The sequence below is a fragment of the Hemicordylus capensis genome, chromosome 4, assembly GCF_027244095.1.
Source record: "Hemicordylus capensis ecotype Gifberg chromosome 4, rHemCap1.1.pri, whole genome shotgun sequence".
Taxonomy (NCBI): domain Eukaryota; kingdom Metazoa; phylum Chordata; class Lepidosauria; order Squamata; family Cordylidae; genus Hemicordylus; species Hemicordylus capensis.
Window position 1 is genome coordinate 162,237,279 of NC_069660.1, and position 23,666 is coordinate 162,260,944.

General features: G+C 43.6%; 2 protein-coding genes and 1 long non-coding RNA gene across 14 annotated transcripts in view; 1 reads left to right on the top strand and 2 right to left on the bottom strand.

The window, feature by feature from the left end:
- PRRC2C (proline rich coiled-coil 2C) overlaps positions 1-1,760 on the bottom strand; it is a 115,757-nt gene extending 113,997 nt beyond the window's left edge. For all 8 annotated transcript variants that reach the window (XM_053313514.1, XM_053313518.1, XM_053313516.1 and 5 more), the window contains exon 1: positions 1,607-1,760. The gene's annotated coding sequence lies outside the window, so the exon portion shown is untranslated. The remainder of the gene's footprint in view (positions 1-1,606) is intronic.
- On the top strand, positions 1,632-13,945 carry LOC128352936 (uncharacterized). Of its 2 annotated transcripts, XR_008320719.1 has the most exons (4): positions 1,632-1,884; positions 2,414-2,528; positions 11,893-11,982; positions 13,461-13,945. It is a non-coding gene; the product is annotated as an uncharacterized LOC128352936 (long non-coding RNA). The 2 variants fall into 2 exon arrangements; XR_008320718.1 differs by having other exon boundaries at positions 1,781-2,528.
- The window catches only part of LOC128352934 (dimethylaniline monooxygenase [N-oxide-forming] 2-like), a 33,520-nt gene continuing 13,158 nt past the window's right edge, over positions 3,305-23,666 (bottom strand). Inside the window, exons 4-9 of one of the 4 annotated variants that reach the window (XR_008320717.1) lie at positions 22,853-22,995; positions 21,132-21,331; positions 17,584-17,945; positions 17,148-17,277; positions 9,827-9,899; positions 6,097-6,152 (exon numbers count right to left, since the gene is read on the bottom strand). Coding sequence is in view for 2 of the 4 variants with exons in the window: in XM_053313521.1 (XP_053169496.1) it covers positions 5,771-6,152; positions 9,827-9,899; positions 17,584-17,945; positions 21,132-21,331; positions 22,853-22,995 (1,160 nt within the window). In the remaining 2 variants the exon portion in view is untranslated. Of the gene's footprint in view, positions 6,153-9,826; positions 9,900-17,147; positions 17,286-17,583; positions 17,946-18,765; positions 18,905-21,131; positions 21,332-22,852; positions 22,996-23,666 lie in introns of those variants that run through there. The other 3 variants (XR_008320716.1, XM_053313521.1, XM_053313522.1) reach the window with 3 other exon arrangements.

Genomic DNA, 23,666 nt, shown 5'->3' on the forward strand with positions numbered 1-23,666 from the left:
TTCAGTAGCCATCCCTCCAGCGGCTATTGCTGATGTCTATCTTATATTTCTTTTTTAGATTAAGAGTCCTTTGGGGAAGGGAGCCATTTTATTAATATCTGTGTAAATTGCTTTGGGAACTTGTTTTAAAAAGTGGTATATAAATAGTCGTATTTGTATTTAAGCCAGGGTTGATAAAATCATTTTTTAAATAATGGATCATGAACATTAATCATAATTATATTACAGCAGTATATGAAGAGGAGAGACAACAGATCTGATCAGTCCTCTTTTGCAGATAGTAGTGCAGCACACACACACAGGCACCCCCCAAAGCAAAGACAAAGGTCAATGAATGACTAGAGGATTTGGGGGGATGGAGCAGATCTGAGCACAGAGAAGTCTGGATATAAATGCAAGGGATGGGGAGGGGAATAGAAAGTGAAACCAATAGTGATTAGAGAACATATTCATGCAGTCCTGAGAACACCTTTTCCAAATGTATCCTTCATTATAGAAGGGAGACACTTATCATGGCAGCAGGCTGTAAAAGAAACCCGATTTGGGAATATTGTATTGAAGTTCCTGTACCTATGGGTAAGAAAGGCATGTATGCAAAGAGCAAACAGTGCAACAACAAAATGTAAAGCCTGGTTGCCCGAATGAAATAGCATTAGAAGAAGTGTGTACCTATTGTAGCATATACCTACCTTCTTAAAATGAAACCTACATCTATCTCAAAATATGAATTAAGGTTATATTTGGCAACAAGAATGTACATTTATAGAAAATGATTAAATACAATCTTCCTAGCAATTTAAATCGTGATTTAAATCATTAAAATTGAGTCCTGTGAAGCAATTTAAATCATGATGTAAATCTTTAATTTGATTTAAATCAAATCAACCCTGCTTTAAACCTCACAATAGGGCTTACACCCAAATTAAAAATGCATAGAGATTGCAGCCTTGAGCAACCACTAGCGGAGCTTAGTCAGAGAGGTTACTCATTTTTCCTACAAGGAAAGAAAGAAATCTGGAGGGAGATACACCGGAAGTTAAGAGAAAGCGGATAAGGCGGGGGGGGGAGACACGCCAGGAATGTCGCGGGGGGGGAGGCGGAAGGGTAATCGGAAGGCTGGGAAAATGGAGGAGGGGAGAGAGAGAGGAAACGGCGTCGAAAACCCTCAAAGAGAATAAGAGCAACGCAGCATTCTGTGCCTCCAATAGGAGGCATTGGAAACACAGACACCAAATGCTGCGCTCTTCTCAGGGCGAGAAACGCTCTCTCTCTGCCGTACTATTTCCTACCAGTCCTCCTCCGGGCCAAGCCCAGTTAAGGATCGGGATGGGGAAGAAGCAGCATCTTCTCTCCATCCCGTCCTAAAGGCCGATTCTGGAGACAGGGAGCTGGGGCGGTCTCTCCCACTGCCCCCGGCAGGCGCTCTCCGGTCTTGCCAGGGCCTACCGCCCGCCCTCGCCCCAGGCCACTCAACGGTTCTGGGCCGGTATCCGAGCTCGACGTTTTCATGGCCGTCAGCACTGGCTATACTAACCCCGCGCTCTCCCCACTGCACTCTACCACGCCATTGTAAAGCGTCCTCGTTCCGCTTTAAAAGCGCACTTACCGAGTCCGAGTCCGGAGCAACCACCCCAGCCGCTTCCACACAGAGCGGGCCAAGATGGCGGGCAGCCAAGCCCGTGACTTCACCACGCACGCAGCGGTTGAGAACCACGTGAAGTCAGTTGCGGCTACCTCTTTCCATAGAGTTGAGTTGATGGCGAGACGGGAATCACAAGATTCAACTTCCGGTCCTTTCTTTCTTCTTCCTCCCTCTCCTGGCGGACGGAAGTGAGAGATTTCTATAGAAATCAATTGCGCAATCCAGGAGATTTCAGTTTAACTGTAAGTGAGCAGCGGGCTGCCCAACTAGAAACAAAAAGACAGCGGCAAAGACAGGAGTTCCTGCTCTTTCTATCTCAAGTCTTATTTCATGAGGGGGAAAAATAATTGTTTGGAGTCTTTGAACATTTAAAAGCGCAACGCTGCTGCGTACAGATCAATGGAGCATATGGCTTCAGCTTGCAGTTTGGCGCTGTATTGGAGTTGGGAGGGGGTCTTAAGGGGACAGTTCAAGTAGATCGATGGCAACTTGAGAGGTGTCATATACGGTGGATTTGGGGATGGAAATCCAAACTCCTCAGCTGCATCTCTAACCTCTAATAGTGACAGTGGGCTACATTATCATAAGTCACCCCCACAGACACACGCAATATGCAGATAGTGGACAGATAGTGGACAGAGTTGGCAGAGCGATTTTCAAAATGTTTTTAAAAATTCAAAAAGTCATGTGAAATAAGACGTGATAAGAAAGAACAGGGACTTTTATCTTTAAAGCTCCCCTTTGTTTCTGACATTTCCTGTCCATTCACAGCTAGGTTACAACTTTGGAATTCTCCATTGATTTCTGTGGACAGCTCTCATTTCCACCCTGGGAAAGATGAAAAAAATATGACTGGACACTTTCTACATAGACAACAAAGAGATGGGTTAGTCTGGAATTTTGCTTATCTCTTCAAACAGGTCTGGATCCACCACAGGCTCTAACCCAAAAAGGAACAGAGAAAACAAAGCACCACCAAGGGACCTCCATAAGCTGCAGTGCCTTCCTATACTCAGCTGCCTGAAGGACCATGCAGAGTGATTGTGGGTGTTGTGTAGAAAGTTAATTCTGTAATGGTGCGTCTTGAGTGTTTTTCAGTGGAAAGGTGGGATCTACTTGCTTTAATAGATACATAAATTAACTAATGACCATTCCAGCTGTGAGTTTGACACAGTAGCCCATGCAGTGGGAAGTCAGGTGATGCTGCAGATCAATCAAGTGTTACCAGTGGGGTTTAGGAAATCCACTAGTCTACTTATCTATATGTGAAAAATGATACCTGATGAGTGAAAAGATTCCTGATGAGTAATGTACCAACATAGCTTGAAGAGTAAAATATTTTTGTTTCACTGGTGAAGAGAGCCAACATTTCTTGACCTCTGCCAACGGTATACTATGGCTTCTCTTGCTCTGGAGAGCTTGTTGCTGGAAGAGGCCACCTGAGCCTGCCTGATACTTGTACGCAGGTAGAAATAATTTGGCTTCGGCTCTGGATGTGCTGGTACTTTTGCATAATAAGATCTATATAGCTAGCTGAATAAGTGCCTCAACATTCCCATGTGCATATGACTATACACACATGGACAAATGTGTATGTACCCCTCCACGAAAAAAGAAGAACCCACAATTGTCTCCGAAATAACTTGAAACTGACAAAAGTAATTGGCACCCATCATTGTTTATTCCGCATGTAACAAAAAATCAGACTTTGTTTTAGAGTTTTGATGCAACAGAATATTTCAGATAATAACACAAATGAAAATGGCATGGACAAAAATGATGGGGCCCTTAACCTAATATTTTGTTGCACAACCTTTAGTGGCAATCACTGTAAACAAGCGATTCCTGTAGCTCTCAATGAGACTTCTGCACCTGTCAACAGGTAGTTTGGCCCACTCTTCCTGAGCAAATTGCTCCAGCTGTGTCAGGTTTGAAGGGTGCCTTCTCCAGACTGCATGTTTCAGTTCTTTCCATAGATGTTTGATAGGATTCAAATCAAGGTTCATAGAAGGCCACTTCAGAATAATCCATTGTTTTGTTCTTAGCCATTCTTGGGTGCTTTTAGCTGTGTTTTGGGTCATTATCCTGTTGGAGGATCCATGACCTGCGACTGAGCTTTCTGACACTGGGCAGTACGTTTCGTTCCAGAATGTCTTGATAGTCTTGAGATTTCATTGTTCCCTGCACAGACTCAAGGCACCCTGTGCCAGATGCAGCAAAGCAGCCCCCAAACATAATGGAGCCTCCTCCATGTTTCACAGTAGGTTTGGTGTTCTTTTCTTTGAAAGCTTCATTTTTTTCATCTGTGGACATAATGCTGATGTGACTTGCCAAAAAGCTCCAGTTTTGTCTCATCTGTGCAAGGGACATTCTCGCAGAAGCATTGTGGCTTGTCAATATGCATTTTAGCAAATTCCAGTCTGGCTTTTTTATGTTTTTCTTTCAACACTGGAGTCCTCCTGGATCTTCTTCCATTGAGCCCACTGTCACTCAAAAAGTGATGGATGGTGCGATCAGACACTGATGGAGCTTGACCTTGGAGTTCAGCTTGTATCTCTTTGGAAGTTGTCCTTGGCTTTTTGTCTACCATTCTCACTATCCTTCTGCCCATTCTGGGGTTGATTTTCCTCTTGTGGCCATGTCCAGGGAGGTTGTCTGCAGTCCAATAGACCCTGAACTTCTTAATCATATTTGCAACTGTTGTCACAGGAACATCAGACTGCTTGGAGATGGTCTTATAGCCTTTGCCTTTTAACATGCTTGTCTATAATTTACTTTCTGATCTCCTCAGACAACTCTCTCCTTTGCTTTCTCTGGTCCATGTTTATTGTGGGACACACAATGATACCAAACAGCAGAGTGACTACTTTTCTCCATTTAAATAGTCTGAATGACTGATTGCATGATTGAAGAAGACATGTGTGAGACTAATGAAAGAAAACAGTGAATTTGAAAAATCACTCTAATCCAATTATTTATGATCTTTTCTAGGGGTACCAACAAATGTGTCCAGGCCACTTTAGAATATCTTTGTAGAATAAGCAATACTTTATCTCTTTTCACACTTGCTTTGCTTTACTCAATGACATATCAAAGGCATGCAGGTCTACATGGGACAATTGCTTTTCATTTAATCACTTTTCAGGAGGCATGAAACATTTTTTCAATGAGCTGTAAGGGTACCCTGCTAACTTGGCAAAGAGGCACCTTTTACCATGGTGATTCTCTTTATTTAGAAGGGGGAGAGTAACTGGCTCTATCGACCCCCAGCACAGTACTTCCAGTGACTGTTGTTGGTGTCTATCTTATGTTTTTTTTAGATTGTGAGCCCTTTGGGGACAGGGATCCATCTTATTTATTTATTATTTCTCTATGTAAACCGCCCTGAGCCATTTTTGGAAGGGCCGTATAGAAATTGAATTATTATTATTATTATTATTACCAACAAAGTTGTCCACATGTGTACATCCAGAATACACATCCCTGGTGTGCTGCAGTGGTGCCTCTGCATAAGAACATAAGAACAGCCCTGCTGGATCAGGCACAAGGCCCATCTAGTCCAGCATACTGTTTCACACAGTGGCCCACCAGATGCTCCACAGTGGGAGCATCTTGGGGTAGATGTGGATAAGAAGGGTAGGGACCAATTATTATCATAATGACTTCTTCAGTTAGTATGGAGGGAGGAATTTCTATCATAGAGACTTAAAAATTGTGAGGCTGAAAAGCTGATAATGTGCTGCATTGCACCTTTTGGGAGCAAATAGCTACTATGTGGGTGGTGACTTTCAATGGGAAAACCATGTGGAGGCAAAGAATCAGTCCTCTTAACTGTGCTGCAATCTCCTTATAGACTGGGCCTCTTCTCTGGCTGCTATTTTAAAGTGAGATAACATGAGACAACTGTTCTTAATGTCTATAATTTTATTAAATTGACATTCAAATGAATTAAATACATATCAGAAATAAAAATCATGTTTAATGTTGGCCAGGAGTCTTCATTATCCATAACTTCCATTCTGTGATCAGTTTTTTTTTTTTAAACCAATGTGCATCCAGATGTGCTCACCAAACAATTTTCAAAGCATTAAACAAATGTAACTTGTAAGGGGCACCTCTCCCTTCACTTTAGCCTGGTAAAGGTAACCATGAAGGAGATGAGTATTTAAAAGCAAGCAAGGCAACCCCAAAAACTGTAAGCAGGCCAAAGATTTTAATCCAGTAGGAAACCACAGAGTGTTTAGGATGTTCCTCTATGACCCGAGTCTTCAGAGGCTTTAGAGTTCGGTCCCACTGAGTCAGGATTGCACTTCGGGCTTTCTCCCACTTTCCAGGTCCATTCAGGCGGTACTGGTATGCTGTGCAGGGGCCAAAGAAAACTTCTAAGGCTAGCTTGGGATCGGATAGGAAGAGCAAGGGCATGTTAGGCTTAACGCCTAAACAAGCAGCAATTTCATCCATGTAGGCAATAAAACTTATTTTTCCTTTGTCATCCTCTGGGCAAATACCCCTAAAAGAAAAGAAATTGAAAGAGTCTCAAAACTTCCAAGCAAATTCAATAAATGTATTTTACCTGCTTTGCAGCTCAGTGTGGACTGAGGGATTGAGATAAAATAGACTGAACAGAGCAGCACACTGAACCTGAGCAATGGCTGAGGGCTCAAGCCTGTTAAGGGGACCATGGCCAACTCCTGAGACCCTGGTGAAAAAATGGTGGCCACCAACCAGCACTCCAGGCTACTGCTGGAATCTCCAAAGCACGCATCCTGCAAACTCTTGTGGGGGCTTATCTTAGTGGCAGCTCAGAGAACTCTTCAGCACCCATGCTGGTGACCACCATGTTCATTTTCCTATAGTACAGGGCTTGCACCCTGCCATTGCATCCAGTGATGCAGGGGTGTTGCATAACTGTATAACAAAAAAATTGGGGCTGCCGGTGCAGCTGCAGCCACCTAATGGCACTGCATATGCTATTAAAAAAACCTATAATGCAATGCCCCCACCAGTGTATTCAGTGATGCACTGGTGGGAGCACTGGATTACGGAGGCAGGGGGAGATGGTGGCTGCTAGCACAGCTGCCCCATCCCCTACTGGCACTAAGTGGCCCCACAAAAGCACTTGGCCAAGGGCTTCCACTGTGATAGTTTCGCTCTGACTCAATACAGTTGGGTTGCTCTGGGGTAACAGCAATTCTCTCCAAAGATCATGGGTCCTGCTTTCTGTTGTTCTATGCCTCTTCCCCAGCGTTTTAACCACAAAACTGTAGCAAAAACAGAACAATTTCGCACACTACAATTTCACTACTACACGTTGCTCTGTATTGAGAATGGACAAACCACCTGGGACACTGAACACATTATTGTCTAGTCTAAATATTAGTAGTAGTAGTGCAGAGAAATAGGGGGTGTTTAATCCCATTTTCTTGCCCCAAATCCCCACAGAGCTGCTAAATGCCCCCAAAAGGTGCCATGGCAGCAAATGGCACCTTCAAAGGTTGGCAAAGTCACCCCCTACCTCCATGCCACAGGCAAAGGTCAAGTGTGCCGTTGAGTCGGTGTCGACTCCTGGCAACCACAGAGCCCTGTGGTTGTCTTTGGTAGAATACAGGAGGGGTTGACCATGACCATCTCCTGTGCAGTATGAGATGATGCCTTTCAGCATCTTCCTATATCACTCCTGCCCAATAGAGGTACCAGCGGGGATTCGAACCAGCAATCTCTGGCTTGCTAGTCAAGTCATTTCCCTGCTGCACCATTAGGCAGCTCCATGCCACAGACCCAATCCTAATTGGCCCATGTGTGTCTGCTATTTTAAAATAAAAATAAACTTGAAGGTTATAAAACATCATTATTTAACATCCTCTCTATTTCGGCCCTCTGTTGCATGACATGGGTGCTTCAAATTGGCACTAACTTACAAAGAGAACCATGATGAGTTTCCATGCCTTTCTGATCAACAACCACACCTGTCATGATTTCTCATGGAAGGTATTTTTTCTAACCGCACGATGGCACTATTTCTTTAGCACACATATTGTGGCTGTAACCCAGAAATACTAGACAATACAGAGAACAGAAGTCCAGTGTTTTCCTGTGGTTTAAGACTTGAGACCAAACAAGACATGAGGAAATTTAACTCTTCTCTTACTTACCACTTCTCCCCTACAAAAGTATCTACCCACCAAAGTCCCATATTACTCCAAGACCCCCTTTTCCCGCTGCTTATCAGACAGGGAAGCACTTCATCCTGAGATCTGTCAATTGATTTGCAAAGTGGTGGTGGTTGGGGGCGGGGGGGGGGCGTAGAACTTAACAAGGATTTGAGCAAGCATGATGAGATCAGTTTCAATAATGGGAAAGATCACTTGGGGCATCTTCACCTTCTCCTCCCCCCACATCTCTCCTGTATCAAGGCCAGAAAATGCTGCCATTCTCAGATGTAGGAGCAAGCAGTTCTATTTAGAAAAAAGATGACTGCAGGGAGACATGATAGAGGTCTATAAAATCATGCATGGTATAGAGACAGTGGATAGAGAGAAATTCTTCTCCCTCTCACAGAACACTAGAACCAGGGGTCATCCCATGAAATTGATTGCCAGGAAATTTAGGACCAGCAAACGGAGGTACTTTTTCACACAATGCATAATCAACTTGTGGAATTCTCTGCCACAAGATGTGGTGACAGCCAACAACCTGGATGGCTTTAAGAGAGGTGTGGATAGCTTAATGGAGGAGAGGTCTATCAATGGCTACTAGTCAGAGGGCTATAGGCCACCTCCAGCCTCAAAGGCAGGATGCCTCTGAATACCAGTTACAGGGGAGTAACAGCAGGAGAGAGGGCATGCCCTCAACTCTTGCCTGTAGGCTTCCAGTGGCATCAGGTGGGCCACAGTGTGAAACAGGATGCTGGACTAGATGGGCCTTGGGCCTGATCCAGCAGGGCTGTTCTTATGTTCTAACCACCACACATACCAATTCCCTGAAGGCACATCAAGAAAAGGGCATGTGGTTCTTCTAGTGCAGGGGTTCTCAACCTTGGGTCCCCAGATGTTGATGGACTTCAACTCCCATAATCCCCAGCCCCAATGGCCTTTGGCCGGGGATTATGGGAGTTGAAGTCCATCAACATCTGGGGACCCAAGGTTGAGAACCCCTGTTCTAGTGGCTCTGATCATGAGTCACTGGATCCCCCCACTGCCTGAGACACATTACTTAAAGTAGAAAAATGTCATGCATCTCTGCTGGTCAAGGTCCAAACCACCCATATTGGAGCAGGGATCTTTCCCTTGCCCAGAGAGCCTCAGACTAGGGATCCTACACCCACCCCCCAAGGATCTAGACAGAGAGTGCGTTCCATTCCTCTCTGTCAAAGCTGGCAGACTTCCAGAGGCACTTGAAAGAATTTCCATCCCTCTCAGACAAGGGAGAGAGGAGTCCCAATTAAGTCCTAATTTCCTGCTCCCTGCAGACAACTAGCCCTTCAGGGACCTGAGAACCGAGGCAGGACAATGGAGAATTCTAAGCCCAAAGGGGTCAGACAGGTGTTGCTAAGCTAAAGCCCAGACTCTTCCATCCCGTTCCCAAAGACTATTGTGACCATTGTGCATGAGGAGCAAAACAACCCCTGACCTCTCAAGCCCTTAGGGATCTCCCTATAGAATTTCATAGCTAGAAATCAAAAGGAAGCAGATTTAGGGTAGATGTTAGGAATAATTTCTTAACTGTAAGAACTGTTTGAGAGTAGAGCAGTCTGCCTTGTGCACTGGTAGTGTCTCCTTCATGGGAGGTTTTTAAATGGAGGCCCAACAGCCATCTGTCAGGGATGATATAGGAGATTCTGGCACTGAGGTGGGGGCTGATCGCCAAGGTCCCCTTCCAACTGCCATTCTCTGATTTTAAGGCTGAATTTACCTCAAGAGCACCTCCCTCCCTAGACCTTTTATTTCTCTTTCTCCTCCTCCTCCTCCTCTCCTCCTCCTCCTCCTCCTCCTCTCTCACACACCCCTTTCTTTTCCATGTGTTTTGTGCTGCTCCCCTGGATCCTACCTCCTAGTAAGAGAACCTTGAACCTAATGAATAATTAGCCCCTGGTTTCAGGTGTTTTCTCCTCTTGAATCTAGGCAAAAATAGCATTGATGTAATCATTACAGTCTTCAAAGGAAAAGAATATGGAGCATTCCATACTGTTCAAGGCACTGCTTCTTCCATTTAGCAACTTCATTTATCTGTCTGCTCACTGGTGGGAGCTTACTTGACCCTGAGAATAAGAAAATAAATGAAAAGCATGAAATGCTGTACTTTAGCTCAGCCTACACAATCTTAGTACACTTATTTATTTATTTATCATATTTTTTAATACTGCCAGATATGTACATCTCTAGGTACTTACAGCTTCAGTTTGAATTCTAAGTGAGAGATGGTCCACACCCAGCTTAGGGAATCCACAGTCCATACGGGGATAGTCTGAGGACCTAACTGTATGTTGTGATAGCAGGTCCATATGCTATGTTTTCCTCCACTAAAACCCCTATTAGCTGAAGGGCCAGGGGGGCATTTGGAGCAGGAACAGTGGACAGGGAGAGAGTGAAGCACTGCTGTTCCTGCCGCTTCTCTGCTCCCAACCACCATCACTGGAACATCTTTTTAGACAAACCGACAAGGATTCATGTATAAGTCCCTAGTTGACTGGGACATAATGTAGGACAGAGTGCTGCTGATTTCAGAGGGCCCTCAGCAAGCTGCCCTTTATGGAGAGAACTGCTGGAGACCTGGAGAGATTCACTCTGTTACCACCACAAAAAGGCTATATACCTGGAGGTGGTTTCTAGGAGTTAGACTGTGAAGGGATGAGGCCTGAACCTCCACTTCTTGAGTTACAGATTTCTGTACTGACTATATATTTGCTTATTCCCTATGTTCTGTGTTTAAAAAAAGCTGTGCAGGGGTCAAATGTTCACAGCTCCTTTTCTACAGCTTGGTTTGGGAGGGGGAAGCATTGCACTGGTTAAATTTTGGAGGGAAGAGAGGGTTTGATTTGATTGGATATGTTTTAAAATAATGGGGAGAACTTGAGTTCTTTTGAATGGGTTGTTTAGAAAATTTGGAGGGAGAGAAAGAGAATAAAAGAAGGCTTGTTGGCAGCAAAGGGTTAGTCAGAGTCAGAGTGGAAGTCAGAGTTGAAGCTGGAATGGCAGTCTTTGTTGAAAAGTTGGAGAGCTGAAGTGCTGAAGTTAGTCCAAGTTCAAGGAGTACAAGTTGGTTAGTGCAAATTCCAGTTGGAGTTGAAGCTAGAGTCTTGGAGAGCCAGGATGGAAGAGCTGAGAAGTTAGAACTGAGAAATCACTGGGAGTATTGAGCTGAAAGAGTGTCGAGCTGATTCAGAAGCACTGAATCACTCTCAAAGCAGCTGAAAGAACAGCCTGGAATTGAACCACCAGAACTGGATAGAAAGATCAAGACCTGAGGCTGAGAAAGCCAGGCTCACTGCAGAAGCTGACTAGAAGTGATTATAGGAAGACTAAGTAAGGACTCTGAGCTAGGGCACAGTATTAGGTGCAGGTTAGATTGGATGTTTTTCTCATATTCCGTATACTAATTTGGCTGCTGTTTCTTTGTGCTAAAATTTCCAAAAGAACTACTGTTTAGAATTGAACTATTTTAAAGTAAAATTTTCTTGTTTTGCATTTAAAGATTTGTCGCTTCAGTCTGTTTCCTCCCACCCAACGCTTTCCACCCTACCTTACTTTGAGAAAACCAGAGATTTGGAAGGCTGTTTCAGTAGACACAGCCAGAATAAAATACAAAAGTCTACTTGGTGGCAGCGGTCAAGCTTAAGATCACAGGGCTGGTTGAGACTGAGCTGTGACATAGACTTCTTAGACACAGAATTTATCCTTGTTTTAATGTTGTAACTTCCTTTTAAATCTGTGTTGTTTTATTGTAAACCATCCAGAGAAATGAGTTTTGGGTGGTATACAAATATGCTAAATAAATCAGCAGTGGGCCCTTTTGAGGATTCTGGATCTCTGCAGCAGCTCAGCTATCCTCACCCCTGATGTTACCGCTCAGGACAGTTATGCCATTTACTGCCATCTTGAAATGCTTTTGCAGAGGCAAAGAAACCAGCAAAAGAGCTGAAAGAGCCAACAGTGGCCACAAACAAAGCACTTGCCCATATAAAATTAAAAATAATAATAGGCGGATCACTACTTTTGCAGGCATTAATATATCTTCCTGTCTTTCTTTCATAGCTCCCTGCCTCAATCCAGCAGAATGTAGAACCCAGGATCAGTTTCTACATAAGATGCGAGCTGGAGCGTTTATATAATCTGCATTATCAGGTATAGGAACACATGCTTTTGTAAGCTTGTGCAGTAGCCTTGATGACAGCATTGTAAATAAGGATGCTTGGATATATGAGTCCCAAAGTATTTATGGGACTGTGCCAAAAATGTCGAGTTACACTTTCAGTACATGCAACTCATCCCTAAGTGGATTTACATAGGAAATAAGTCCTACTAAATTCAATAGGGTTTGCAGAATTTTAGTCTGTATAGGGGTGCAGTCTTAAATTCATATTTACATTTGACCAAAGCATGCTCTACAAGTAGTTCTCACAACTCCAATTGCTATGGTACCTGCAGAAAGAAATTTCTTGAAGCCTATATTAATGAAAATATATTTAGGGCTCAGACTACATGTGAAAATGGCATGACCTCCAACATTTTACCAATGAAAATAAGGACATGCTCATGAATATGTAGGGCATTGCCAACCAGCGTGGGGACATGGCATACAGTTCTGATTACAACCATGCCATAAATGGAAACCAGGTAATAAAGTGCATGCAGAGCACATTATTCCAGATTAGCATAGGCAATGAGCCAAGCCCATACCTGCCAACATCTTGCAGGTGAACTCTGAGATACACTTTTAACAACCAATTCTCATACCAAGGATTACTGCCCAAGCTCCCCCACCCACTATTACACATTGGTGAAGACTAGATTCCATCCACTATATGCTGTGAACTTTAGTGCTGTGTACCCATTGACATTAGGTGCACTAGAGACATGACATACTCACCCACTTGGAGATTTAATTTCTAGAGACTCTGGGGAAGAGACTGAAACCTGAAGAACTACAACTCTAGCAAATTGTGGGGGGGAAATTAAGAAGGCAACCCCAAGAGGAAAAAAATAGGGACAGTGGTTTTCCAGAGACAGATTCCAGAAAACAGTGATTGTCCCTGGTAAGTAGGGACAGATGGAACCTATGCAGTAGCAGCCATGTTTGTATAATCATGCTTCTGTCCCATTCATGTATACCGTGATGGGGGAGGGAAGGTAGTGATTATAGCATCCAAAGGGGTATATGGATAAATAAAATTGATCCTCCCTGTCATCTCAGGCGCTTTTCTCTCAGTCCAGTTAACTTCCAGTACTGCTGCTGAAGTTGTGCAGAAAAGGAATTTGACCTTTAGGATGTACTGTAGGTTTCATTTTTATATGGTAGGTACACACTATAATAATAGGTGCACACATCTGATAATGTTGTTGCATTCGGGCAACCAGGCCTTGCATTTCTTTTATGCACAGTCTGGTTTTCACATACATTCCTGTCTTATACACAGGTACAGGAACTTCAATAAAATATTCCCAAATGGGGTCTCTTTTACAGCCTGCTGCCATGATAGGTATTTTCTTTCTACAATGAAGGATACACTTGGAAAAAGTTTCCTCAGGACCAGTGTTCCCTCTAAGGTGTGCACATGTACCATCTAACAAGGTTTTTTTAATGTCCGCTCCGTTAATTTTAGATTCTGCTCAGATTGAATCAAGAAGGCCCCATTCTGAATGCATGTGTGCTCACACTGCCTTGATACTGCCACACAGAACAAAACTCATTGTGCACAGATGAAAAAAAATTAGACGGAACACTGCTCAGGACTGCATGAGTAAGTTCTATCCACTTTTGGTTTCACTTTCTATTCCCCTCTCCTATTCCTTGCATTTATATTCTCCTCATTGTTCAGATATACTCCATGTCCCCAAATTCTCTATTCATTCATTGACCTGCTTTAGGCCAATTCACACATTATGCTGTACACTTGTACATGTTTGTGCGAATGACTGTACCTGGGCTCATGTTAAAAGTAACCTGGATTCTGGCCCTTCAAATACATGGTACAGATAGAAAGTGTACTGCTCTACCTATGTTCAACATAACATGTGAATGACTGTACCTGTGTACAGATCTGGACTGTACCTTTGTACATTGTACACCCATTGTGCGAGTGTTGAACAGAATATATGAATGGGCCTAATGTCTTTGCACTTTTGGGGGGGGGGGGGCAAGGGCTTGACTGTGTGTGTGTGTGTGCTGCTGCATGTACACCACCTACAGAATAAGATTGATCAGGTTTGTTACTTCTCTTCCCCATATGCTGCTGTTAACATGTTCATATCATATAATTAGAAATTATGATTAACGTTCATCATGATGATATCTTTGACCTGTCTGTGTCTATGTATATATGTGTGTGTATGTATGTGTGATATGTAGATAGATAGATCTATATCTATCTATCTATCTATCTATATATCTATAACGCTCTCTCTCTCTCTCTCTCTCTCTCTCTCTCTCTCTCTCTCTCTCTATATATATATATATATATATATATATATACAATTTAAATTTTTACAATTCACCACTTTTTATACACTCTGAAGAAGTGTGTGTATATATGCATGTGTGTATGTGTGTCAATTATATATTTTGAAGAGTTTGTTTCTTTGTGGGTGTGTTTGTGTGAAATAAATTCATGCTTCTTTCACAGTAGTAGCCTCCCAGTGGTGGCCTCCCAGCTCCAGGTGGTCTTGGAGGAAACTCATTATCTAGACCCATTTCAAACTGGCTTTTGGGCAGGCTATGGAGTGGAGACTGCCTTGGTCGGCCTGATGGATGATCTTCAGTTGGTAATTGACAGAGGGAGTGTAACTCTGTTGGCCTTTTGGATCTCTTGGCGGCTTTCGATACTATTGACCATAGTATCCTTCTGGAACGTCTGAGGGGATTGGGGGTGGGAAGCACTGCTTTGAAGTGGTTTCACTCCTACCTCATGGGCAGATTCCAGATAGTGTCTCTTGCATACTGTTCTTCTTCAAAATCTAAACTTTTGTGTGGTGTCCCTCAGGGCTCCATATTGTCTCTGAATGTTGTTTAACATCTACATGAAACTGCTGGGAGAGATCATCAGGAGATTTGGTGCAGGGTGTTATCAATATGCTGATGACACCCAAATCTATTTCTCCATGTCAACATCATCAGGAGAAGGCATAACCTCTCTAAATGCCTGCCTGGAGGCAGTAATGGGCTGGATGAGGGATAACAAACTGAGGCTGAATTCAGATAAGACGGAGGTACTTATTGTGCGGGGTTGAAACTCAGGAGACAATTTTGATCTGCCGGTTCTAGATGGGGTCATGCTTCCCCGGAAGTAACAGATGTGCAGTCTGGGGGTGCTTCTGAATCCGAACCTCTCCCTGGTGTCCCAGATTGAAGTGGTGGCCAGAGGTGTTTTTTATCAGCTTTGGCTGATATGCCAGCTGCGTCTGTTTCTTTAGATTAACAACCTCAAAAGAGTGGTACATCTGCTGGTAACCTCTAGGATGGATTACTGCAATGCACTCTATGTGGGGCTGCCTTTGTATGTAGTCCAGAAACTGCAGTTGGTTCAGAACACGGCAGCCAGGTTGGTCTCTGGGTCATCTAGGAGAGACCATATTACTCCTGTCTTGAAGGAATTGCACTGGCTACTGATACGTTTCTGGGCAAAATACAGGGTGCTGGTCATTACCTATAAAGCCCTAAACAGCTTAGGCCCTGGGTATTTAAGAGAACATATTCTTCGTCATGAGCCCCATCACCTGCTACGATCATCTGGAGAGGTTCGCCTGCGGCTGCCACCAACCCATCTGGCAGCTACTTGGGAACGGGCCTTCTCCGTTGCAGCCCCTGGACTGTGGAATGCGCTCCCTGTTGAAATAAGAGCCTCCCCATCTCTGGCAACTTTTACAAAGGCACTGAAGACATATTTATTCACCCAGGCTTTTAATTAGATTTATAGTTTTAAATAATTTTAATACTGGGTTTTAAATGTTTTAAATATTTTAAATGATTTTAATTAATTGATTTAATGTGTTAAATGATTTTAATTGTAAACTGCCCAGAGACACAAGTTTTGTGCAGTATAGAAATACTTTTAAATAAATAAATAAAGACTTCTTGATTAGCTACAGATACCAAATTTTGCATACATGATCTTGCCGCTGAAATTAGCTGTACTCATTTTACACTGGAATATGCTGGAGGAACTGTTTACATTTTATTTTATTTTATTGGCATTTTTAGAAGAAACTCTGACTATAATCAGATTTTAAGAGTTATTGTTCTCAACAGATTTTTAACACTTAATAATCAGTTCAATAATTCAAAATGAACTCATGCCCAAGAGAATATCTTTCTCAGATTCACCTTTATGATTATTCAAATTTACCATATATTAATCAATAATTAATCAATTTTATGAATAATGTTTGAAGTTGAATTCGTACAAATTTCAAACTGTTATTTTCCTTCCCTTTTGCAAGCACATTAATTTAAAAATTATATTACATATATTTAATTCCTTGAACTTTCCTATAAGTGTAATCTATGCTAAATAAGATTATTTTGCAATATAAGATTATGCAAAATAATATTCCTGGTCAACAACAGGCCTCATCTAGGTGCAGGTGTGTGTACACACAATACTATTCAATTAATATTATTGTATCATATCTTGAAATTATTAAAAATAAATTCTGATAATGTTCTCAAGAGCAGCCTAGCCCAGGCTAGGGCAGGTTAGCCTGGGCTAGGCTGCTTGTGGCTCCTGCCCAGCCTAACCCTGCTCCCAAGCCGGCTCTTAGCCAAGATTAAGGGAGCATGTGCTCCCTTAACCCAGCTGCTGGGATCATGTGTCTCCTCGAGCTGCACACAGCCCGAGGAAATACAGAGACGGGCGCCTAGAGCACCCGTCTGGTGGGGGATCATGCTCATGGCGTGGTGCATTGTGGGATATCTGGAGGCCCGGACTGTCTGGGAGTGTGGTCTGTACTCCCAGCATCATTTTTGTGCTCATTTGGAGGGAAGGTGAGTTTGAGCAGCCTTCCCTCCTGCCCGCCCGCCCCCGTCTGCCCAGTCGTGTGAATTGGCCCCATTAATTAAATGCAGTTAAAAGGCCTCACTAAATAATAATAAATACTAATAAATATTATTTGTTAGCTGCCCCATAAACAAATTGTTCTCTTGGCAGCTACTCCTAGCCTCTTTGAAAATGGATGCTGGGGTTGTGTTGGGTAAACATTTGATCTGATCAGGCTTGCTAAATACTCTTGCAGGGATTCTCCATATATCTTGTTTATGGCAGTTGCCTATGAAACGGCCAGTTGCTCAAACTCACCTTCCCTCCAGATGAGCACAAAACTGCTGCTGGACCACGCTCCCAGACTGAAACCTGCATGTTCAGATCATGGCACAGAATAGAGAATATGCCATTTAATCGGGATCCAGTCCATAGATTGATGAAATTCCTGTGAAGCTCAAGTTCAAAAAGGTTTCTATCACATATGCTTGCAGAGGCATACCTGAAAATGTATTTGCCTAAGCTCAAAACTGCAAATCCATGTACTGTTTCAGATTCAGAGAAGGCCTATTTTAAAGTGCAATTTTGGTACTTCTATTCCTTTTTTATGCAGCTTGTAGAAAGGATTGTGCTTGTGCACATGGTCCTCAGCTCTGGATTTTCAACTAGTTCAACACTCTCCTTAAATGTCATATAAAACAATCCAGCTTATCTGTAGACATATACCCCAGAGCGCTCATGTTTGCTTACTTACCATTAAACACTCTTGTGACCCAGCGAGCCTGAAGTTCTGCTGCTGGTAAAATGGATCCTGTTACTGACAGAAAGCCAATGACAGCCAGGGTGGGTTTCTCCAGATGAGGAGGGAAGATCCGTTTATAAAGAGATTTGTTGTTTTTGCAGACATCACGGACAGACTCTTCAAGAAAGGGAAATGAGGCAGTGTAGCCTGTAGCAAAGATGACCACATCTATGTTGTCTTCTACGGTCCCATCTTCAAAAATGACCGAGGTCTCAGTAAATCCTTGCACGTTTGGTTTTACCACCACAGCACCACAGAGAATGCAGCTGGGCAGCTCATCGTTCAAAATTAAACGTGTCTGTTCTAAAAAGGAACTGTTAAAAAAGCAAAGCAGGAGGAGACATGTTATTCCAGAAATACTGCAATTATCGCTATTTGCCAGGAACAATTCTTAGTTTCTGGTTCTATCCTGCTTTGCCTTTGAGAGATGCTGGAAGAACACACTGAAAATATTACCTGCACAGAGCATCTCTGCACTCGTGCACTCAGCCATTGGCTCCCCCCCTGCCCGTTCTTCCCTCCCCCACTCGTTCACCCGTTACCCCACCTGGTTCGCTGGTCTCCCATTCTTCCCTCCCCCTGCTCGCTGGTCACCCATTTCTTCCCCCACACACACACCGCCAGCCACCCGTTCCTCTCCCCCCCAGTTGCCTGTTCGTCCCTCCCTCTGCTCGCCTCAGAGAAGGAGGCTGTGCCATCTCCTTGCCTCTCTGTGCAGGTGCAGAGAGGCCTCATTGGGCCCCAGTGAGGCCTGACCTGTCATTGGGCTGGCAGGCAGGCCCGGAGACGGAAGCTGAACCGCCCTCTCCACCACCTGCTCAGCTGGTCTCGTAGGAGCGGCGGCTGGGCTGTCTGGGCACTCGGCACCCTCCCCACTGGCCGCCGCTTCCTATCCCCCCTGCCATCACGCCTGCCTGCCGTTCTCTTTCTCTGGCTAGCCACTGCCTGCCGCTCTCTCCCCATGCCCATCCGCCCACCCATTCACCTTTTTTTTTTGCGGCCACCCGTCACTTTCTCCCCCCCCCACTGCTTTCTTCCCCCCCTTTCTCTCCCTTCCCACCTGCCCGTTGGCCTGCCTATTGGACTTATCTTCGCCATCGCTGCTGTCACTTTCCTCTCCCCCTCCCAGCAGCTTGCTTGCAAACTCTCACGAGAGCTGCCACACATGGGATTAGCCACGGGTACATCTTAGTAAATTATAGAGAGAGAGTGGCAATGTGCTGAAGCATTTTTCAGGTTTTACCCTTTCTCCAATTCTCTAAAAGTTGAATCTCTGATGAAGAAGGAGCAGGTCAGCGTTACAATACATATAGTGGCACATCCCTGGATAAAAGATATTTTTGCTTTCCTTCCACTGCCTCTCTTAAATATCTACTAGTAAATGTTGCTAAATGTGTTGCAGTTGCAGCTGTCCTATTAATATAGTCAAATCCTTGATAATTTTAAATGTTCATTAAACATCCCTATATTTTTTAAAAAGGAATCTCTTACAGACTACATTTCTCAAGCTGTGAGGTAGGACCCTTGCAGGGGCAAGGGGCACCTGAAATAGGGTGTGTGTCTGAGAAGTTTCAGAGAGGGTGGGGATCTTGGGCTTGAGTCAACTTCCCATCAGCTGAGGTTTGGCATTACAGCCACCATGTCTTCTCCAAGGAACGGACACTGTAGTCCCACTGCAGTGAGTGACACACAGGGGTGAGGTGGGTGAAATTCCAAGGAGGAAGACAACTAGGTGTATTCAAGACCTCATGGCAGAGGACCCATATTGATCTACATAGTGCTTATGTGCATTCTCTCTCTCTCTCTCTCTCTCTCTCTCTCTCTCTCTGATTGTTCTCCCATGGCCCTATCATCTACCCTGATTTGGGAAGAAGGGAACACAAGAAGAAATGCTGCTTTAATATATTTCTTTGTGTGTGTTTTGCTTTTAGGAAGGTGTCAGATAAATGCTGTCCTGTTCCTTTTCTAATGCCAGCATTGGATTAATGCCCCACTCCACAGATCCTTGCATGTAGAAGTGGGCTGTACGACTGTGCACAAGCATCCCCAGATGCGTCATATGAACATATGTAAGAACAGCCCTTCTGGATCAGACCCAAGGCCCATCTAGTCCAGCATCCTGCTTCACACAGTGGCCCACCAGATGACTCTGGGAAGCCCAAAGGCAAGAGCTGAGGGCATGCCCTCTCTACTACTGCTACTCCCCTGCAACTGGTATTTAGAGGCATCTTGCCTCTGAGGCTGGAGGTGGCTTATAGCCCTCAGACTAGTAGCCATTGATAGACCTGTTCTCCATGAATTTATCTAAACCCAAAGCCATCCAGGCTGTTGGTTGTACCACATCTTGTGGCAGAGAATTCTATACTATTATTGGATACATTTAAAGGGGCATGAGAAACAACGAACAACAACAAATATTTATATACCGCTTTTCAACAAAAGTTTCCAAAGTGGTTTACATAGAGAAATAATAAATAAATAAGATGGATCCCTGTCCCCAAGGGGCTCACTGTCTAAAAAGAAATGTAAGATAGATATCTGCAACAGTCACTGGAGGTACTGTGCTGGGGGTGGATAGGGCCGGTTACTCTCCCCCTGCTAAATAAAGAGAATCACCATGTTAAAAAGGTGCCTCTTTGCCCAGTTAGCAGGGAAAGAGAAAGAGAGAGAAAAGAAAGGTTTGGCCAAAAATAGGTCATTTACATGTGAAAATCCATTTTTATGGGTCAATTTTTAAGCTGTAAAATCTTGGACATTTCTCAATGGATCTGCATAAAGTTTGGATAGGCGGTGGTGCTTGTCAGTTGCTCTCTGCCAAATTTCAGATGAGTAGTGTAGATGTTATGACCAACAGAGCTTGGTCATAGCTTAACATGTTGAACCAACAGAGCTTGGTTCAAAGCTTAACATGGTTTAACATGATAGTATCACTTTTACATTCATTCACTATGCAGGTGCTACTATGCCTGTATAATCTGCATTATCAAATAATTTTAGGCATTTTTTTCACCCTGGCTTCTATGGGTGAGTTCTCATGACCCATGAAAGTCTAGCTGACTGGGAATTTGTGAGGCATATATGCTTCTAATTTCCAGTCATAAGAACCCAGAAACCTTTGGCAATGTTGGGTTGGCAACCATGATTGGCAACCTTAGATCAACTCCTAGATTATTAATCCCAGTTAAATGTAGGGTTGGCATGGTGCCAACCCAACATCCTGCAAAATTTCTGGGTTCTTACAACTGGAAATTGGGAGAGCACGCCACATGCCTCATGAATCTCCCAATTTACAGTCACCTGGCCTTGAGCAGGTCATGAGAACCCATTCAATATTTTTGTATGAATCGTTGGTGGCTAAGGAAAACTTCACTTTCTTGTTGGTTGCTACTCATACATGCTAATCATGCCAACTTCTTTAGGCAGGGGATTCTGATTGTCCAACCATTAGCAGGTTTTCCCACCCCTATATACAGAATATAATTCATAGTCAAGAAGAATACCTTGAAAGAGGGATCAAGCCATAGTTCTCATGGTTAAACCATCGATTGGACTTTTTTTCAAGTATCTTTAGCATGATGCATGTTGGAAGAAGACTTGTAATGCACTTGTTAAAACGTGTTGTGAAGATCATGTCAAGAGGCCATCCAGCCTGTGAAATGCGGCTGTATACCCACGTACCGCTTCTGGTACTGAGAAAGACCTAAAGATTATTCAAAGCTGAGAAGAATATTCCTAGAGACTAACTGCTCAGAAGCTGCTGTGAGCACAAATGATAATCTCTTATCTCTAACATAGTGGCTAAGAGTCTGAGCCCCTCATTCAAAGCTCTCTTTTACCATAAATTAATTGAGTGGCCTAAGGTAAATCCATTGTTTCTCAGACCCCATCTGCAATACTGGAATAATAATATTGACCTACTGTACAGTGTTATAGACATTACTGAGATAAATGTATGCGAAGGGCTTTGAATGCTCTAAAACTGCTACAGAAATGCTGTAGAAAAGGTAAAATGTATTTGGCTTCCCAAGTGGCCTACAATTAAAATGAGCACACTAATAGAATTAGAATAGGGATACACAGGGTTATCTCTGACATGTTCTTCTGGTCCCTGGAAGTTGGTGTCATCATCTTATCCAGGTTCTGACCCCTTCTCTTCAGGTGGAGGGCACAGAAGGAGTAGCAGATGGATGCACAAGGTGGCTGATGTTCAAGATGCCAACTCAAAAAAGCAGCCCCTTTGTTGATCTGTAGAATCTTGTGCTCCTTGTCCACTGGGTACTTCAGGCCCAGTACAGCGATTCTGCCAGGTATGAGAGGTGACCACAGTGTGTGTGTGTGTGAGAGAGATATGATCCTTTTCAAAGGACTGCCACATTGGGGAGAGTTTCAGAATGTTGGTTCACACATGCATATTCATCTGGTGGATGACTGCTGCCTGAAGTAATGACTTGCATTTATGAAGGAGCAATCACAAACCCAACCACCTAGGAATACACAGGTCAGGTGGTATATACATATTATAGATAGATAGATAGATAGATAGATAGATAGATAGATAGATAGATAGATAGCATTTTCATATTACCTCAGTGCTCTTCAATGGAGTCAATTAATGCATTCAGCAGCCAGGTAAACAGCCCAGAGTTTCCAGAATGTCAAAAGTGTATGATAGCAGTATTGTTGCCTGTACACTCAGCCCCACTATTTTCTCTGGTCAAACTGTGCTTTTGGTAGCATTTTGAAATCCTGCCAAACCTGTTTGGCCTGCGACAACAGAAGGCCAAAAGACAAGAGTGCTGTGCACAAAACCATGGGTAATGGGGCCTCTCTAATACTACTTTAACTCTGGAAAAATCCTATTCATTTCCAGTTTAAATCCACATTCAGGGCAACCCACTGTCTGTGCTGGCTCTGGGAGCTGCTAGAGCATATTTACTAAGCGTCTGAGCTATGACTCAGGCAATCCCTGGCCAGACTCTCCCCTCTGCCTTGAACTCACTAAGCAGCCTTAGGGCAAGTGTTGCTTACCCTATGCTCCACATCTGCACTGTGTGGATAATAATACTGATTATAATGCCAGCAATAATGTACAAGGTAGTTGTTACAACAATGTGCATGTGAAGCACATGCATTACTCTTCCAAGGAGATAATGTGAGTATAATGTGATAACGTGTAAGGCTCAAAATATGAATCAGCACATTTGTTCACAAAGGATGGTACCTTAGCTCCTGTACGACTGATGTCTACAGCAAGATCCCCTCCAGAGTCCCCAGCACCGATTACAAGGACTTTTTTCCCTTCAAATCCTTTTTGATCTTTGTATTCCCAGCTATGTAAGTAGTGTCCTTTGAAGTTCTTGATCCCTGAGGAGAAAGAAGGGAGTGCCTTATAACACTTGTTCCACAAGACATTTCCCAATAGTCAATAGCAGGCTGCTGCTCCTATTACTATCTACCTAAATACACAGCATACTCATTGGGTCCCACTTACTAAATGGCCACCATGTTACAGTGCAGAGCCATTTTGTGGCTCTTAAAAAAAAAGTCCTGCGATTTTCCATGGAAAATCAGAGGAAATGTGGGTTTTGGTGGGCCTTAAATGGAGACCTGGAGAGCAAGGTACAGTACATTATTTCTGCCTCCTCCCTGCTTTTTTAGCCCCCCCTTTTAAAGTGTAGGAACCTAACACCGCCCAATCCCTGTAGAGTAGACTCAAGGTCTCGTTATTTGTGGGTTTTGTTATCCGAAATTGGCAGGAACAGAACCCTCATGAATAACAAGGGCCACTTGTACATAGAGGGGAGCAGGACTGCAGCAGAAAGCTCTGCCGTCAACATACGTATGTATACTAGACTCTGTATAGTCTCTCCACGAGTACAGCTTATGCACATACCATTTGTATGCACAAAGGGACCACGTGCATGGTGAATGTGCATGTGTTGGGAAGCATAGAGCTTGCCATTCTTGTAAAGGAATAGATATGTACAAATATATTCTGGGCCTTCTCTGTTGCTGCCCTAGGGCTTTGGAATATG